The 20,341-nt window shown below is 43.7% G+C and overlaps 1 protein-coding gene across 3 annotated transcripts; it reads right to left on the bottom strand.

Moving 5' to 3' along the window:
- Nucleotides 1-3,632: 3,632 nt before the first annotated feature.
- LOC125374898 (serine/threonine-protein phosphatase 6 regulatory ankyrin repeat subunit A-like) lies at nt 3,633-18,063 on the bottom strand. Of its 3 annotated transcripts, none has more exons than XM_048386630.1 (4): nt 18,028-18,063; nt 9,091-9,317; nt 8,504-8,587; nt 3,633-7,904 (listed from the first exon to the last, which is right to left on the bottom strand). In XM_048386630.1, exons 2-4 carry the CDS (start codon nt 9,254-9,256, stop codon nt 3,814-3,816), a joined length of 4,341 nt encoding a protein of 1,446 aa, XP_048242587.1. In that variant the 5' UTR covers nt 9,257-9,317; nt 18,028-18,063; the 3' UTR covers nt 3,633-3,813. The 3 variants fall into 3 exon arrangements, with proteins under 3 accessions (XP_048242587.1, XP_048242585.1, XP_048242583.1); XM_048386628.1 differs by lacking the exon at nt 18,028-18,063 and adding an exon at nt 11,559-11,612 and having other exon boundaries at nt 9,091-9,368; XM_048386626.1 differs by lacking the exon at nt 18,028-18,063 and having other exon boundaries at nt 9,091-9,619.
- Nucleotides 18,064-20,341: the final 2,278 nt, after the last annotated feature.

Genomic DNA, 20,341 nt, shown 5'->3' with positions numbered 1-20,341 from the left:
AGATTTCCCCAACTGAGTAAATGTAAACTGGTCATGCGAATGCTAAGCAGAATTACACTGTCCATTGAATATTTTCTTTCCGGTGTAATTTCATCCTATCTGTTGTTAGTAACAGTTTGTCAAGACATGATGTAACTTTCAACACCGACAGTTCATCTCATGCTTTTGACAAGGCAGCTGATTTCATGGAGCACTGGGCATGGTTGCGAATATGGTGACAAAATCTAAAGGCAAAGGGGGACAAGCTAAAAGATCCAAAATATTCACACCTTTTGTTAAAACATGAGTAATCTTTATTATTCTTATACAACCTTTCAAGGCTATTTCTAGCCCCTTCACGAGATGCTTTGTTTTGTTAGTTATACCAATATGAACACATAGCAATTTAAAAATTTAGTCAGGTGCACAATGACTCATGGTAATGAAATTGGTACATGTGTTTTGGTTATATCACACGAAGAATGCCTGTACGTTGATCATCTAATACGTCTTAATGTCAAATAAACAATATGAAAGCAACACATTAACCGGGCATCATAACAGGAGAGGTCCACTGGTCCACAGTCCAATGCACTGGAATTGTAAGTACAGAATTTCGTCCCTTTTGCATCACAGACACCAATGATCGTGGCTTCAAATCTCTGTTCAACCTAAGTTTTATTCCAGGTTTGTAAGCACCACACCCATGAAGGCTCATGGGTTTCACCAAAGTGGTAGAATAGGTCTTCAGCAACCAATGCTTGCCGTAAATGGCGACTATGCTTGAGGCTTGATGCTAAGAGGCGACTAACGGGACTTGGTTGATGCACATCATCGTATCGCCATTGCTTAGATCGATGCTCATGTCAATCACTGGATTTTCTGGTCCAGACTGCCATCATATGGCTAGAATATTGCTGAGTGTGGCGTTAAACAACAAACAAACCAAAGTGGTAAACGTCGGAGACCTACATCACTTAAAGCTTTCCTCCACATAAAGCTGACAGGCCCTGATATAAGCGGAAATATGTACTGTTCAAATCAAGAATAGCCAAGAGTAGTTCACCAGATAGGAGAATATGGAATTTGCAGCCAAAACCACATGATCAGTTCATCGTTTCCTCAGGATGCAGATTGATAGCAAGACGTGTTTGATGAACAACACTGAGTGAGTGAGGTGTCATGTGACTTTCAGCAATACTCCAGAAACCAGAAAGATTTCATACATTGTGCCTGTGTTTCAATTGCAAACCAAGGTCTAGAGTGTGGCCTTTGTTGTTTGAGGCCACACTCGGCAATATTCCACCAAAATGATGATGATCTAAAAATACTTGAGTCTGGACCAGACAATTCAGTGATTGACATCCCGAGCATTGGGATACGATCGCATGCATCAACCAAGTCAGCATGGATGACCACTCGATCCCATTAGTCACCTCCAGCGAGAAGAATCGGTTGCTGAAGGCCAATTATAACCCCGATCTTCACAGGTACAGCATGGGGTACTGGGAGACTTTCAGCCTTAAATTCCCGGGACATTGTCACCTTCGGACGCTGAGAAACACAAACGCAACAAACATTATGCAGTCAAATTTGTCCTTTATTACATTAACTACATGTATAGGTTGATGTAAACAACTAAACTATCATTTATATACAAAGTAATGATATGTTGCCAATAAGGTTTGATCATGTATCAATGATAACTTATCATTTAATATCCAATTAACTTATGTATTACATTGTGGCTTTACACAGTTAGTTTTGAGAAAAGTGTTATTGTTTAAGATACGTTGTGTTAATATATCAATGATGAAGAGAATGTGCAAAAAGTATATACACCAATGAGAACTTTTAATGACCCAGAACATGATCTGAAGTCGCATTGAGAAAGCATTATGAACACGTCATGTGACACTTCTCAGCTAATCGGAACACGGGATGTCTTGGTTGACAAAGATGCATACATATGGGCCTATATTTGACGAATGGAAGTGGGTTGTTTGAGTCGGGGTTCACAACCACAAGTGATTATTAACAGTCATTATCTTGTCTTTGGTTTGAATACAAATTGAGCCACAGAAGAAACACTCAGTACCTTTTGCACATTATCATTAAGCTGACAATAGTCAGGAGATGACATCCCACCAGTCTGGTGCAGTTGGAGTTTGGCTACTTTTATCCCACTTTTGGTTCATTGCCATTGGAAACCTTCAGTTCAGTGAAGAAGTGAAGAAAAACATAATGCTGTTCAGTATTTTTCAAAATCAAAACCCAGTTCACGGTTGACTGATTAGTGCAGCATGTTTCATTCAGAAATATTCAACGGTTTCGACACAGAAGAAACAATCCGTACCTCTTGTACTTTTGAGAAAACTAAGCTGATAATATTCATGCCAACGTAGTGTCAATGGTCACCAACCCCAAACAATAGAATTTATGAATTTAGATGATTTATGATCAATCATCGAGATGAGCAGGTGAATTGTTCTAAAAGCCACTTTGAACTGTTTTTCAGTCACGACAGTTTCATGTGGGAGGAAAGCCCAAAGTGATTCTGGTCACAAACATTTACTGTGGTGAAACCCACAAGCACAGCTATGTGCTGACACACCTAGAATTAATCAGGTCCAATCTCATTCAAATCAGATAGAGGTATTGTGTTTAGCAGGAGCCATCTTCCCGAGGCAAGCGTGCCATATAGCCTATATCAAGGCCTACTTTCTACCCTTGCCACATCAATGCAACTTTTCTTGGCTCGACCCCTTGTAATGAAACGCGATATCCAATCAGATTGCTGTTCATATCTCGTATAGCTTTACAAAGATGGCGACTACCATAGGCGATGACCTAGTCTATCATATAACGAAAACATTCGCAATTTCACCCCCTACACAAAACCATAGGCAATAGTTGGTGGGTTTAAAATATGAAAAGGACAAACAAAGACTGGCAGAGGTAAATCACTTTCATAGGAAGGTGTACCAGTCGTGGATGTTGTTTTTGTGAAACGTTCTCTGATTGGACTATTGATACGTACGATAGTCCAATCATATATAACACAGGAAAGAAGGCTTGGTGTGGCAAGGGTGGAAACAAGACATTCATAATAAACTGTCTAGTGGACGCTCTTGCCTCGGGAAGATGGGTGGGAGCAAGACAGTTTTAAGGAGAGTGCAATCAGGGCAAATCTGGGATGTGAACCCACTATCTGAGATTTCTGGCATGCAATTCTGCACAGGGAATACTTGTGTCTTAGATGACTGGGCCACCAGCCCCCCAAAATTCTTCAAGGGGTCAGGAAAGATCAACCATGATGCTCAAACAAATATGAACTGAGAGACAAGCTAATATTCAGATGAGTGACTGAGAGCACAGTTTGACAGCTGTAAACTAATTGTCAAATACATTAATTAATCTGAGTGCGTGTGCTGCTCTATATATCCATTCATGGAGAAACAAGATCGGCTAAAACATTTGGGAAAAACAAATTCATTGACAAACATTGTTTGGGAAACCCATGTCCAATACAACACAATTGTGTAAAGTTGGCATGTACTAATCACTGGCAAGGTACATGTATTGTCTCACAAATGCTTTGATAAGCTATTCAAATAACAAATGTCCAACATACAATTTTTTTCACATTAATCTAGTTACCCGGTTTCACATATGTTACGCAGAATACTTTGGACCACAGAAAGGAGCCCAGTGCTCATCTGTTATTGATTGACATCTAGAATATTGACTGTACATAAAACAATATGTGTCCTCGCTTGAAAGTGCATGTATACTTTGGAAAGAACAGTCCTCTGTGGTGTTTCAGGAGACAGTTTAATCAGTTGGCTGTTCAACAGTTTGTAGATACTTGGCTAGTGTAGGATGTCCTCCCCTCTGAGCTACACATTCAATGTCCTCATTACTGTCTGTTAGAAGTGTGAGGTCAGCTTTGTGCTGCACAAGGAGGTCCACCACATCTTTATGTCCATGGAATACAGCTTTCATCACAGGTGTGCATCCATGCATCCCTCTACTGTTCATGTTAGAAGGAGACAGAAGATGTTGTACTATAGCTGTGTTTCCCCCCTCACAGGCAAGATGAAGTAAACTATCACCAAATGTAGCCGTCAGTGTGAGGTCAGCTTGGTTTGACACAAGGAGGTCAAACACACTTTGATGCCCATGGACAGCTGCAACCATCGCTGGTGTCCATCCATGTCTGCCTCTGCTGTTGATGTTAGAAGGAGACAGGAGATGTTGTACAAAAGCGGTGTTCCCACCCTGACAGGCAAGATGAAGTAAACTATCACCAGATGTAGACACCAGTGTGAGGTCAGCTTGGTTTGCCACAAGGAGGTCAAACACACTTTGATGCCCACTGACAGCTGCAAACATCGCTGGTGTCCATCCATGTCTGCCTCTACTGTTGATGTTAGACGGAGGCAGGACATGTTGAACTATAGCTGTGTTCCCACCCTGACAGGCAAGATGAAGTAAACTATCACCAAATGTATCCACCAGTGTGAGGTCAGCTTGGTTTGCCACAAGGAGGTCAAACACACTTTGATGTCCACTGACAGCTGCCCTCATAGCTGGTGTCCATCTGTGTCTGCCTCTACTGTTGATGTTAGAAGGAGACAGGACATGTTGTACTATTGCTGTGTTTCCACCCTGACAGGCAAGATGAAGTAAACTATCCCCAAATGTATCCACCAGTGTGAGGTCAGCTTGGTTTGCCACAAGGAGGTCAAACACACTTTGATGCCCACTGACAGCTGCCCTCATCAATGGAGTCCATCCAAGCTCCCCTCTGTTGTTGATGTTAGAAGGAGACAGGACATGTTGTACTATAGCTGTGTTTCCACCCTGACAGGCAAGATGAAGTAAACTATCACCGGATGTATCCACCGGTGTGAGGTCAGCTTGGTTTGACACAAGGAGGTCAAACACACTTTCATGTCCATGCATAGCTGCCTTCATTGCTGGTGTCAATCCATGTCTGCCTCTACTGTTGATGTTAGAAGGAGACAGGAGATGTTGTACTATAGCTGTGTTTCCACCCTGACAGGCAAGATGAAGTAAACTATCACCAGATGTATCAACCAGTGTGAGGTCAGCTTGGTTTGCCACAAGGAGGCCAAACACATTTTGATGTCCACTGACAGCTGCAAACATCGCTGGTGTCCATCCATGTCTGCCTCTACTGTTGATGTTAGAAGGAGACAGGAGATGTTGTACTATAGCTGTGTTCCCACCCTGACAGGCAAGATGAAGTAAACTATCACCAAATGTATCCACCAGTGTCAGGTCAGCTTGGTTTGACACAAGGAGGTCAAACACACTTTGGTGTGCACAGACAGCTGCAAACATCGCTGGTGTCCATCCATGTCTGCCTATACTGTTGATGTTAGGAGACAGGAGATGTTGTACTATAGCTGTGTTCCCACCCTGACAGGCAAGATGAAGTAAACTATCACCAAATGTATCCACCAGTGTGAGGTCAGCTTGGTTTGCCACAAGGAGGTCAAACACACTTTGATTCCCATAGACAGCTGCCTTCATCAACGGAGTCCTTCGAAGCTCCCCTCTGTTGTTGATGTTAGAAGGAGACAGGACATGTTGTACTATAGCTGTGTTCCCACCCTGACAGGCAAGAAGAAGTAAACTATCACCGGATGTATCCACCAGTGTGAGGTCAGCTTGGTTTGACACAAGGAGGTCAAACACACTTTCATGTCCACAGACAGCTGCCTTCATTGCTGGTGTCAATCCATGTCTGCCTATACTGTTGATGTTAGAAGGAGACAGGAGATGTTGTACTATAGCTGTGTTCCCACCCTGACAGGCAAGATGAAGTAAACTATCATCAGATGTATCAACCAGTGTGAGGTCAGCTTGGTTTGCCTCAAGGAGGTCAAACACACTTTGATGTCCCTTGAAAGCTGCAACCATTGCTGGTGTGAATCCATGACTCCCTCTACTGTTGATGTTAGAAGGTGACAGGAGATGTTGTACTATAGCTGTGTTCCCACCCTGACAGGCAAGGTGAATAATTTCATTTCTATACTTGTCTATCACATCCATTTGTGATACTTTGCTCAGTAACTGTAAACATTCCTCTGATCCTGTGTGTGCTGCAACCATGACAGGGGTTCTGCCATTCACATCAATAGAGTTTATAACATTATTCCCAGGTTTCAAGTTTAACAAGACTTTGAGGGATTTTTCCATTCCTGACTTGCAGACCAGGTGAAAGACATTTTGCATGTACTTGTCACTTGTGTTAATATCAGCGCCTTCCTGCAGTAGACATACAAGTGTGTCCGAGCTGCCATATTCAGCTGCTACCAGCAAAAGTCTGTTCAGTGTCAATAGATAGTCAGGTCTTTCACTCCTCGTGAACAACCATTTCAATACTGTCACATTGTTGCTTTGTGCACATCCTTCCATTGCCTCACTGATCTCTCCTTGAGTGAACTCTTCTCCAGTTGTGTGTTCTATATCTGTGACTAGATGTGCATTATGTCCAAGAGCTGCCCAGTACAGAAAATATTTTCCTTTGTCTTTCCTGTGAAGCCACGGTTCCTCCATAGAATCCTGATGGAGATGTTTTGTCCCGTCACACTGAAGTTTGCTGAGCAAAATAGAAACTGTTCTGTCTTGTTTGAGAATTGGATGTGTCACTGATTTAGAAAACTGTCCTTGTTTAATTGACTGTGCAAACCTTGTGGTAATGAGGTCATCATAATTCTCTGAGACATATATCAAATGGAGATGATCGTCAACTTTCGTTTCATCAACCTTATCACCTTGTAGTCTTTCAAACAGAAAGGCATCTCTGCAGTGCTTCAAAACAAAGATTGGACTGATGTTGTACAAGGCACAGGCGCAAGCATCATAGATTGAAGAATGAGCAAAGCCAACAGTGTCTCCTCTTGTGAAGAATGTTCCTCTCAAACTTTTAGCTGCTTTGTACATGCCTGCACGTGTAGCATCAGCCATCAGCTGTAAAACAGTTTTGACCAGGCTGTCCATTTCCCTGTCCTCGCCTCCACTGTCTAACTTGGTCAGGTCCAATTTGTTTTCACACAGTAGCATCAGAGCCAAAATGGCTGATCGATCGTTTCTCTCTTCAAGTAAATGCTTTAGTTCTAACCTAAGATAAAACAGTGGTTCCTTGAAAAATAATTTTGCATTTTTGAAGAATGATGACAATTCAAAACAAAGTTTACAAATAAGAGGGAATCCAAAGATATTTGAATTGATTTCCAGCTCACTGTAATCAGGTATATGTTGCATGGAACAGTCACCAAGAGCATTCCTATGTCGTTCAAATATTGTCCTTTTCTCGGTGTCAGAAAGCCAGTATTTATCTTGCTTAGTTAAATCCATTACTGTTTGACTCTTGAACAGTTTGAAACTGTTGTACTGCAGTTTTGCAAGTCCATCATGGAAGTTGTATGACTTCGACGTGAAGATAACACGAACATCCTTTGCTTGACTTTCTCTTTGGCCCTGCACTTTCTTTCTGGATTTATCTCCGTCATCTTCTTCTGACTGCAGTTCCTCTGCTGTCTGCTTGTGTTCTAAATGGAGGAGAAGGTTGTTTAGAAAGGATTTCACCTGTGAAGTATTTGCAGATAATCCAACAGTACCAAACATGTCATCTACTATGAGAAATACTCTGGGGTGTCTACTAAGACAGAGGTCTAGGTCAAACTTCTCCAGGTTGTCCACAAACACGACCGCGTAGCCCTTGGGTCCATACTGTGAACCCAACACCAGAGCCATCGTTGTCTTGCCCTCTCCTGAAGCCCCGCAGATGGTCACATGACCAAATGTCTTCAGTTTTTGTTTCACTTCTTTGTAGGCTTCAGTTGGAATAAACATCTTCCTCGCTTCGTTTGTGCGTAAATCCAGAGTATCTGTGAACAAATGAAAAGCATTTACCACACAAGGAAACATTAGGATACAAACATAGAACAAAACAACATAGTTGGCTATTTCATAGTCGGGTGTCACGATAAATCAAAATATCGAGATATTGCTATTGGTATGCACTTTAAGTCAATAAATTGATTGTTAAATCAGTTTCCGATCAATAGTATCATGTTCAGTTAGGAAAATCTATAGTTTTGATTGTATTTACCATATCAATAAAATACATGCAATGCTGTTAAACGTTAGGGGTGAAACGATACATATCACGAGTGAAAATATCTTGACTAGATATGTCAGAGAAACTCCAAAGGGAAAAGTTTGCTGCTTGTTGCTAGTTCAATTCCTGAACTTTGAACCACGCTAATTACAACAATTACAACTCCTTTAGCAATATTTTACTACAACACGATCGGATGGGGGGGGGAGGGTCGGGAGGTGTCATTTATACTGAAATAAGTAATGTATTTTAGGGAGTGTATCATCATGTATTGATATACAGATATAAATGTTTTGTGTATCGTATCGTGAGAGAGAGAGAGAGATTGTTGTTATTCACTCATCTTACAGCCATGAACGCTCTCACCTCTCCCGAGTGTTCCTTGTCCGGCTTGTCCAGTGATGATGTTCAGAGTGTTGGCCACCTGGGAGGCCCCTGGAGGATGGTCACCTGTCAACACCAATGAGGAATCATTGGTAACCATGGCCACAAACTTTGAATCAGATGCATTTCTTGAGAGTGACGTGTACTACTTGTCAATCAGCCCTAACTTAACAAATAAACTTGTGGAGGTAGTGCAAGAGAGTCCATCATCATTATTTTTGCATTAGCCACTCAGCATTTGTCCAGCTGGTCAGCATATTGTTAGTCCTGCCATCACCAATCTCGATAACTGAAGGAACACATTTCCTGATGAGAGACATTGTAAATTTAAATCTTCCTGGGTCAATTTCATAAATGACAAACATGGTGACCTTAGGCCACACATTTATTTTTTGTTTCATGGGCCCGCTTCCCCTCCTGATCGCAGTCGGTCCATTGAGAAAATAAAATTAAATATAAAGTGAGGGAGTGAGTAAATTCTATATGTGTGGAAAAGCTGGAATAAATCTGTGAAACAAACCCCAAAAAAGTGTGGCCTTATGAAGGTCAAGGACACCAGTGACACCCACCTGAACCTAGTCTGGTGACAGGTGGCTGGCTCACTGGGTCAAGGTCATCCTCGCGCCCGGCTGAACCTGCCATTACCAGGTGACCTCCAGGTTCCTCGTCTGAACTGACCACGCTGTTGCCAGAGTCCTCCTCTGCAGCGAGATATTCCTCATCTGAACTGGCCATGTCAATGTTGCCTTCAGAATCCTTCAAAAAAGGTCACGTGACCTTCAGGTTCCTGGTCAAACTGCTCAACAGAAGTGGTCATGACCACTTAAGACAACGGTCCTTATCTGAACTGAAAATGAAACCCAAGCATATCAATGTTTTAATGACCACAACCTTGCCCTTGTTCTGACAGTAACCTTCACCTTACTACACATCTTACCAGTCTCACCGCTGTACATGTAAATATTCAAATGTTGCTGACTGACAATGAAAGTCACTGGCATCTGAGTTAAGTTTGTCTTAAGGACCACAGACTTGATGTTGTCCCGACAGTGGCCCTATGTTTATTGGACACGATCAAGTGATATCCCCTGGATTCATCTAGACTTGATTCGAGGCCCATATCACCCCCCCCCCCCCCCCCCCCCCCCCCCCCCCAAGTTTGCATAAAATGTCAGTAAAATTCTCCAAAGCGAATTATTATCAATGGTATGAGGCATTTTGCATGTGTGGTCATGCCATGGAGACAGTGTCATGGTGCCAGATAGAAGCCCCTTAGGGCGCACGCCCAATGGGGTTGAGAACCCTACCTGTTACCTAGAGGATACATAGGTCACACTGAGCCAACTAGACAAAAGGACAAATATGTCTGACCACATTCATCCAATAATTGCTAGTAAAAGAAAAAATACCAATTGTAGTAATAATGAATATTTTGGAGAATAAACCATAAAGGGGTCGATGACCATGAGCTGTTTATTTCTTATATGAGATATCAACATAATGTACATCCTCTTTAAGGATGTTCATAAAATGTACAAGCTTTATAAAACAATTCCCATATTTAAATGATGAAGACTCCCTGATCAATGTCAGAAAAGTCCATTTTATGAATATTATGTTTAAGTTTAGAATTTCCCGCATATTCTCACAATCCTCACTTGGATTATCTGTACCTATTCTCGCAATACCAATTGTCATATTTCTCCCATTTTCTTGGATGCGATCGTTCGGGCACTATGTTTGTTTGCGTTGCCAAGCTCACCAGACACTTACCTCTAAAATATAATGTCAAATTGACAACATCATCAAGTTGGAAGCATATGTTTGAAACTCCAGAAATGACGTCATGATAGAGCAATGAATTACTGTGAAATAAACCACGCTTCGCTCTTTATTGTTGTTGCGATCGTGTAGCTGTCTTATACCTAACCATAATGTAACCACCTTCCAACAAATATTACCCAAAAAACTTATTTGACCCAGACATCAGTGTAAAATAGCCACACACTGCTCTGTGACAAACTACTAGTTATAATGTTAAAGGACCGTCTCCGTGGTCTAGTGGATGAGCGCCGGAGAAGGGAAGGTCCTGGGTTCGATCCCCGGTCGTTATCCCGTCTGGCGCTCGGCATTATGTGGCTCGGAGTCACTGTATTGTGTCTGAGTGGGGTATTCATGTAAATTGAGGCATGGTATCTGTGAGCTAGCACTATAAATTGGCATCAGTTCGAACTAGTACAAGCATCCACACAAACACATGTGCATGCTTATCGCAAGTGCAATAATACCAATTCACCTCACCTATAACGTTAAAGCCACATCTTAATAAGAAGAGGTTGACCCGTGAAGATTCGGGGTAGGATAGGTCTTGTTGTAAGAGGTGACTAACGGGGTGGTCAGACTCGCTGACTTGGTTGATGCATGTCATCGATTCCAATTGCGGGGATCGATGTTCATGATGTCAATCACTGGATTGTCTGGTCCAGACTCGATTATTTACAGACCGCCATCATATAGCTGGAATATTGCCGAGTGCTGCATTTAACAACAAATAAACAAAGAAGAGGTACCATGTCCAGCACCATGGAAGAAGCAAAGACATGACAAGGTACCAACTACTTTCAGACAACATCTTGGCGTCAAACTGTTTTTTATAAATTGATTTATCAAATCTAAACAAATACCACTTAAACATGTTAAAAATACTTTGGTATTTGATCACTATTCTGAAGTGCAGAATCTGGCCAATGGTAACAACTGTAAATTAAAATTATAGAATAACTACTGACGAAATGATGAAAAAATTCTGAGTTGGAATTATCATTTCAAAATTGTAAATGTACTATATTTCAAAAACTCTCGAAATTTGTAAACCATTCACTTTACATTTGGTTAACCAGGTGTTAACATATTTTGTGAGGCAGATGTGAGATTTGATACTTTACAGCCAAAGTCAATCTTAAATTTGTTATGTTGATGAAACTGTTGTGAAACACAGATGTATATCTGGTTCTGGAATCTTGTCACAGACACTCACATTATCAGACCCAATTACATCCCCTGCAGGGATGACGTTTCTCCCTGAGGCAAGGGAGTTAACTGACTCCTCCCTTGCCGAACTAGGCTGGACTTTCCAGGCTCGATTGTAGCGCCACCAGTGGCTATTACGAGTTATGTCCCTTCTATGTTCCTCCTATTGACCAATCGGATTCCATCTCCCTTATTTGCATTTGCTTTAAACAAAATGGCGGCGCCCAGTCAAGACGATCTGCTCGGTAGTCAGGGTCTGTATTGTAAAAAAACGGGTCTTACCTCGCGAAATGCATCAAATCCCATGACTACTTCATCAAAAACAATAAAGAATTTGCATAATAATTATCTGCTTTGCAAATCCTGCAGTCGACTGAAATCTGCATTCTGAAATCCATGTTGTTGATACACCAGACTATGAATAGACTCGCCAGTTCAGCCAAATTGTAACTCAATAATTGCAGCCTAGTTCGCGGCAAAGGTGGAAAATGGACTTTTACAGTCAGTTAACTCCCTTGCCTCAGGAAGATGGCCTGGCATGGCTTGTCATGGCATTTTGTATCGGCAAACCATATCAGCCCGGGTGGTAAGAAATTGAACTTACGTCCTTCAACTGCTCGTTTACTGGTAGACAGTGACTTATTGTTGCGACAATTTTACATTGAATTCGCAGAAAGAACGTGTGCGAATTCGAAGACATGTTTTGATTTTGGAATTGAATGATAATACTAGTAAAATGCTAGATATTTTTTTATATTTGTATACTTATCCTGCATTACTCCTTAATGCATATTACTGCTTGTTCTTGACAGAGAAAAGAGCTGCGTGAGGGTCTTTGCTTGAAGAAGTTGCTCCAACCAGCCCATCACGCAGCCCCCACGTGATCAAAGGAAGTGACGTCACGGATCCACACATTACTCTGTAGTCCGAAACATCGGAAGGCATCGTGGAGAGGAAGATCTGCGATGGGGGTCCCTTTAGACACAGTTATGCAGGATAAGTATACAAATATAAAAAAAATAGCTAGGATTTTACTAGATTTTTTACTTATCCTGCATTACTCCTTAATGCATCTGGACGGAATTGGAGGTGGGCATACCTTGAGATGTGGACTTTCATCTGTTATTTGCAGGCTCTGTTCCCTTGCCAATCCTTGGCTGTATGGTCGACATTGGGTGACCACTCCATGTGTGGGAACCTCCAATTCCCTCAGCCCGTCCTCGGCTGTGTGGTCGGCATCAGGTGACCACTTCATGTATAGGAAACTCCGTTTCTGTAAGCCCGTCTTCAGCTGTGGTCGGCCTGGATGACCATTACATGGAAGGGAAGAGTCAGTTATGCGTTGTGTCCTAGTACTGCGCAGCCTGACAATAACGTTCGGTTAGGTCAAGACTGGAGCACCGAGCCATATGCAAATGTGGCATGAACCTTCTAGTCCAGGTCTTACGCCAGGGGGGTCGAATGGCCGGCTCTGGACTTGGAGGGCTGGTCAATGGCGTGTAGTAGTGGGGACCTGCTGGGCCACTAGTAACGGACCAAAGCTGTGCGTGCCTTGCACATCTTCCAATGCGACGTCTCGCAGGTAGTGACTGGCGAAGACCGTGTTGGATCGCCAGAAAATCCCTCCATGATGCCGCGTAGAGAGCAGTTGCTGTGTAGCGCCATGGTGGAGGCGACCGCCCGGATCTCATGCAGGTTGTTGGAGCGTTGGGGGTCCAATCTGCTGCCTCGTAGGCCTGGAGGATGATGGCTCGTAGCCAGAGGGCTGACTTCCGCTCGCGAGGTCGCAGATACTGGTACGAAGAGGTGTTGTCGTTGTCTACAGTTTTCCTTGTATCGTCGGATGTAGCAACGAAGTGCTCTAACCGGACATAGACGGAGCTCTAGATCATCTTCCGCGCCCACAATCGATGAAAGAGGGGGGATGAGAAACGATCTGGGAGCTGATTCTTTGCAGTGAAGTCCCAGCACAGGCCCAGATGCTAGGCTCCATGTGCTCCCTGCTCAAAGAGGACCCATGTGACAACTAGGGCGTGTAGTTCACTGACACGGGCTGCTGTGGCGAGCGCCAGTAGGAAGACCGTCTTTTCCGTCAGCTTGTAGAATGACGACGTTTCGAGTGGCTCAAAAGGAGCGTCTCTCAGCAAGGTGAGAATGACGTTCAAGCCCCAAGCTGGTGTACGACATTTCGCCCTTTGGTCTTCCAGCCTGAATGAACGGATCAGAGCCTGTAGTTCCGGGATTTACGTCATGCGCGGTCATGATGGTACTGCCCTTGAACTTACACTTGTGACGCAGATGGAGCATGAACTCGGCCAGGAATCGGAGCGATGCAGATGTGGGGTCTAGGTGCTTTCCCCTGCAAAGGTTCTCGAAGGATTGCCACTTGTCATCATAGAGGCTTCTGGTGGTTGGGCGAAGTGCCATCTTGATGGCCCTTGCTGCTCTGGATGTCACAAGTTTGCCAGCAACGACCCAGTCTCCCACGTACTGGAGTGTCGACAACTTGGACGGCTGGGGGTGGAAGTCCCAGTCGTGCTTGTCTGGCTATTCACTGGAAGTCCCTGCGGTCGGCATTACCTCCGTTGGAGTGGCCACGGCGGGACTGTTATGGGCCCAATGCCCTGCCTTTGCCTCTACCCAGAGAGGTTGATGTGGTACCGCGCCACTGGGGCTGGATGGTGTAGCGTCGCGGCTGCTATGAGCCAGACCGGGACGCCTTAGCGAAGGCTGGCTGTGACACCCTAGCCAGGGTCTTGAGAGCCGTCTCGTCTTGGGCGAAGGCTGAGACTCGAGATTGAGTCATTGATGTACAGCGACAGGCGTCTGGTAGAGTGGTTGCAGTGTTATGCATAAGCGACCATGCAAGACAGTCTGTACAAATACACTGCACGGATCCCATAAGGTCGGTTGACCTGATTACGGTCGACAATGTTTACAGTCGTTGTTCTTGACACGTGACATGTATGTCGTCCTGCGCAGTAAACTGTAGCCCCGTATGCTGAATGGACTAGTTCAAGCTCCAGACACGGCCAATCCCCTGTGAACCCTGTGGTTGACAGACCAGTGGTGTGTCCGAGTTCTGAGTAGGAACTGTGACGATGACCCTGTTGGGTACCCGGAAGCATATGACGATTCTGTTGAATACCGAATCGGTCATGGGGTTGTGATCGTCAGCTCTGATGCAGATAATATCTACCAGACGCCGTGGGTAGGGACATCTTTGAGAGTCCGTTCGCTTTCTCCGAAGAAACGTTCAACCAACGTTGATAGACGAGGAGAATTGGCGGGAGATTTCCACAGAACCGTCACCACGAGGTTAGGCGCTTCCAGGACCTTGGGAGGTGTTGGAGCGCCGTTGTAGGGACGCCCATCAAGTGTCCAGCGACAGCTCTGGCCTCCGGGGGTAGTTGGCCCTGGGGAGCTGACGACCTCATAGGCCTGTAGAATGAGAGCAGGTAGCCACAAGGACATCGTGGAATGGCTAATCGTCTGTCTGCGCGGTTGTTCCGGGTGTGCGTCTGTAGAGGCGCAAGGATAGGCGCAAACCGAGACGCCAGGATAGACGCCTTTATGGACGCTGTAGACGGTGCTTTTGTAAAGCCGTCTGTATAGGCGCCCGACGAGGCGCTGGCGTCTGTATCAGCGCTGTTTAAGGATAGGCGCTATCTGTATAGGCGCTAGTAGAGGCGTCTGCAGAGGCGCTATGGGAGGCGCTTGTAGAGGCGCCTGTAAGTACTGAATGTACTGGAGGAGAGAGGCGTCTATCATGGGCGTCAGTGCCGTAGGCGGGGGTGCCTGTGGGAGACCGAGCGTCTGTCCGGAGGATAGTGAGCGCCTGTGGGAGACCGAGCGTCAGTCCGGAGGATAGTGAGCGCCTGTGGGAGACCGAGCGTCTGTCCGGAGGATAGTGAGCGCCTGTGGGAGACCGAGCGTCAGTCCGGAGGATAGTGAGCGCCTGTGGGAGACCGAGCGTCTGTCCGGAGGATAGTGAGCGCCTGTGGGAGACCGAGCGTCAGTCCGGAGGATAGTGAGCGCCTGTGGGAGACCGAGCGTCTGTCCGGAGGATAGTGAGCGATAGTGAGCGCCACGCCGGGCGTCACGGTGGTCACCGCCGTAAAGATAGACGCTGTCGTGGTTGTCAAAGTGCTCTGGGTAGAGACTACAACCATTGGGGTCCGACATCAAGGTAGCACATGGGGTCAGGGGGTGGTCATCCGAGATGGCCGATCTATAAGGCGAAACCTCAGAGTAGTCTGACATCGTGCGCCGGTGTTTCCTGGCCTGCTGTGTTCTGCACACACGGGGGTACTGTCTGAAAGCTGTGGGTGAAAGCAGTAAACATTAAGGCACAGGGGGTGGGAATCCCACGCCGACACTTTGAGCAGGAGGGCATGATATCTGCAACGAAGCAGTGTAAAATCACAATGCGTCCCCGACCGATTATGTATGCTATAATTTCTTTATCCCACTGTGTGGGTTTATGAAACAAATATTACGACAAACGTAAGACAACATACAACAAAACAAACAATTCTTGCGAGGATACGTTAATCGTGGGGTACCAAGGAAAAGAACATAGAACGCAAACCAGTTCACAAACTGCTGGCAACGCAAAATATTCAAGATGGCTACTTGGAGCAACAAGACACCCGGCCTTATGATTTCTTTTGAGAAAACGCCAGTAAGTGTCTAATAACGTTATGCACATGTTTATCAAACATAGAATGTACAAAATACAAACCGTAGGCACAACACATAGACAAAACAACATTAACTCAGATAGCAAACACGTGAGGGTTGGAATCAGTTTAATGTTACAACAACAAAAAAAGGTCTTCTCTCATCAAGTGACAAGAGTGATGTGAGGATCCGTGACGTCACTTCCTTTGGTCACGTGGGAGCTGCGTGATGGGCTGGCCTCTGAGCTAGTTGGAGCAACTTCTTCAAGCAAAGACACTCACACAGCTCTTATCCCTGTCAAGAACAAGCAGTAATATGCTTTAAGGAGTAATGCAGGATAAGTAAAAAAATATTACTATTATAAACTTAGTAGAAAACTGTCGTGTCATTCATTTAGCTCAACAACAGTTTGTGGAACAAGAAGAATATTTCTTGTCATTTAAATTTCGACATTTGCTAAATATATTTTTTGGCAGTGAATTTTGTTTACGAATTGGTTTAATTTGAGTGAGTGAGTGAGTGAGTTGGGTTTAACGCCACTTTTAACATTATTCCAGTTATATCACGGCGTGTCAGCTTACTGTTGGAGGAAAGCCCGAAGTGATGCAGGTCTTAGACGTTTACCACTTCGGTGAAACCCACGAGCACGGGTATGGTGCTGACAAACCTAGAAACATAATTGGGGCGAACCGGGATTCGAACCCACAATCATAGGTTTCTGGCGTGCCCAAGGGACGCAACTCTGCACAGCGAATCGCGGCGCCTTAGCCGACTGGGCCACCCGTGCCCCCGGTTTAATTTGCGTTCAAGATTATTGCACTTATAAAGTGACGTGTATATGCGTACCTGCATGCGTGACTACTTAGTCTGGACTAATGCCGATTTTAATGATTTTAACGCTGAGTATCAGACAGGGCAACAACAAGTACCATCTTTAACGTATTTTGGTATGACGCGGCCGGGGATCAAACCACCGACCTTCTGCAGGCTCTATTCACTACACTACGGAGGCGGTCGTAATATGTTCAGAGACTTTGAAAAATAGTGAGTGCTTTTAGCAATATTCCAGCAATGTCACGGCGGGGGATACCAGAAATGGGCTTCTCACATTGTACCCATGTCGGGATTCGAACCCGGGTCTTCGGCGTGACGAGCGAACGCTTTGACCACTAGGCTACCCGACCGCCCCCTTTGAAAAATAACCATTGAAACCAGTTTCCGTTCTTCTGCTAGTGTTTTCACAATTTTCAAGCCTTGGCAGAAAAGGATCAACTGAGGTATTTTTCCATATTTTGGAAATGTCTTCCACAAATATTTCCCAAGAACTGATTGTTCACGCTTGTTCAAGGCATAACAGTAGTAGTATGAGTATTTCTCCATATGACACTTTGTATACATATAAGGCAAGAGCATTCGGCTATTTTACATGAAAATTTACCTCAATACCCTCTTTACATGAAACTGACCCTTAATACCCCTTATGTGAAACTGCCGCCCCCACCCCCTAAATATTATTATCTATAGATATATACATATTTTACGTATTTTTCTATAGGCGTCGCTCATGCTCATGTATTTAACGAATAATAAAACAACGAACATTGACCACGTCTATATAGGATATCCGCGACACTCCCCCCACATCATACAGTTGGAGCGCACGACCTCTTTCAAAGAGTTTGAAGCAAGATTTCTCAAATAGAATATTTTCTATGCATAGAAAGATTAATTTTAGAATAAATTTAGACATTTAACAATATACATATTCTTCAAGAGAGCAAGAAAGGTCTTACGTTCTACTCTCTGTCGTGTCTGGCAGGGCTTTGAGATCAAGGTACAGACTGATCACGTGATGTACCTCCTCCCTCGTGACAAGCATAGGGGCCTGATCAGGGTTGTTATAAATCTTAATAAACGTTTATGACTGTAAGGTTGAGTTGAGTTGAATTTAACGCCGCTTTTAACAGTATTCCCGTTAAACCACAGCGTGTGAACTTAATGTGGGAGGAAAGCCCGAAGTGATGCAGGTCTCAGACGTTTAGCCACTTCGGTGAAACCCACGTGCACGGGTATGCCGCTGACAAACCTAGAAACATAATTGGGGCGAACCGGGACTCGAAACCACAATCATAGGTTTCTGGCGTGACCAAGGTTGTAACTCTGCACAGCGAATGGCGACGCCTTATAGACGCCTGGGCCACCCGTGCTCCCTGACTGTACGGAATTAGACATACCAATGTACTTTATAGATTCGTACATCTCGTTGTCTGGGTGCAGCACTCTACTTGTTACAGATTGAGTCATGTTTCGATTGATAATTTTCCGTCACCCTAAATGGGCCTCTTGATAGAGAAGAGGGGTGAGCTATTGTTGTGAGAGAGATACCTTTGAACATTCGCCACAGACAACTGACCGTGTTCAGGGCTAACACGGGTCAGGGTGACACAAGTATTATCTTTGACATCATCCATTCCCTGTAGTTATACTCACAGTACAACAGCATTAATGCATGTATGACTGTGGCCCATGTTAATGGCTATGGTCCATGTGACTTGTGTTTGTATGTTTTTAACGCCGCACTCAGCTATATTCCAACTCTATGACGGCGGCCTGTAAATAATCGACTGATCACAAGATAAACCAGTGATTGATATTATGAGCATCGTCCCTGACGTCGGGATAATATGACACGGAATGAACCAAATCTCCGAGCCATGTGACAATTTAACCATTCCGGGACTATCATGGCTACATTTATCGTAACTGTTGAACAGTATTCCTATTCTTTTCATTGACAAAATATTCTACTGTTATCTGGTCTCCTTACTGATATAAATTCAGCACGTGAGTCTGGCCGTTCTGTTGTGATTTCAATTTCATATATCCATGACCACCTTGTAACTCCCAATACAGTTTATGGTAGCTGAACAGACTTAATTCAAATCCTACTGGGATCGTGTAACGAATAATTCCTTGTTTACACACCATTATCCCAAACTATTTATTTATGTGTTTTAGTCAGGGTGTGAATTTGAATAACTTTGGGACTTAATTGCAATTGAAGTCGAGTAGCAAATATTGACCTTTTGACCATATCTGGAAAGATGTCAGACACTAACTAAATTGATATGTTGATTTTATTTATCTTATTGTAAACCTATTGAGGTTTACAATCATAAACAAATCAGAATTTGCTCCAGTTGTGTATTTGATGTAAATTGTAATGAACTCAAATACATTCCAATAAAATATTAGACCTCTAGCTAGATCTACTTGTGCTGTTGTGATTGTGAACAGTCGTTATTTTAATTGTCAATGTTGACAGACAAGATAGCATGAGGTGTGATATTTCAACTTAGTTATTACATAAAGGGTGTGTGAATATTTAAAGTGAAGTACAGTCTGATTTGCAATTTTGTAAACAATATTTCTACCAAAATGTTATTTACTTTTCTCTACCAAATTAATCATGTCATGAAATAAATAAATAAAACCAACTAATTTATGGCCAGTAAATGTTCAATCTACATGTGACCTTCATGTTTGTATGTTGTTTTACGCCCCACTCAGCAATATTCCAGCTATATGGCGGCGGTCTGTAAATAATTGAGTCTTGACCAGACAATCCAGTGATTGATATCATGAGCACCGATGCACGCAATTGGGATCGATGACATGCATCAACCAAGTCAGCGAGCCTGACCAACCGATTCCGTAGGTCGCCTTTTACGATGTAGTCCAGTAATTAAAAGGTCCAGGTTCAACAAAATTGACGGAAAAGGTTTATTGCTGGATTTTGGTGCCTTGGCACCTATGCAATAAAATTAAAAAAAAGTTTACCGAAATCGGACATGGGGAACCATCCGAAAATAGGTCAAATCCAAGATGGCCGCCAACAAAAGTAATAATAGTCATAAACATGGAACCAATAACAAGAAAAACATTTATGATGAGTCTATCTATCATAGTCGCCTTTTACAGCAAGCATGGGTTGCTGAAGACCTATTCTACCCTGGATCTTCATGGGTCGATCTTTATGTAATGTACAGAAACAGATAGATCTAAATCTTTAACAGTCTGTATTCAAATATTTTAAATTCATAAATT

Source organism: Haliotis rufescens, unplaced genomic scaffold (genome assembly GCF_023055435.1).
Source record: "Haliotis rufescens isolate VD_foot unplaced genomic scaffold, xgHalRufe1.0.p SCAF_10, whole genome shotgun sequence".
Classification (NCBI taxonomy): domain Eukaryota; kingdom Metazoa; phylum Mollusca; class Gastropoda; order Lepetellida; family Haliotidae; genus Haliotis; species Haliotis rufescens.
The sequence above is the reverse complement of the archived record's forward strand: the minus strand, read 5'-3'. Positions and strand labels throughout refer to the sequence as shown.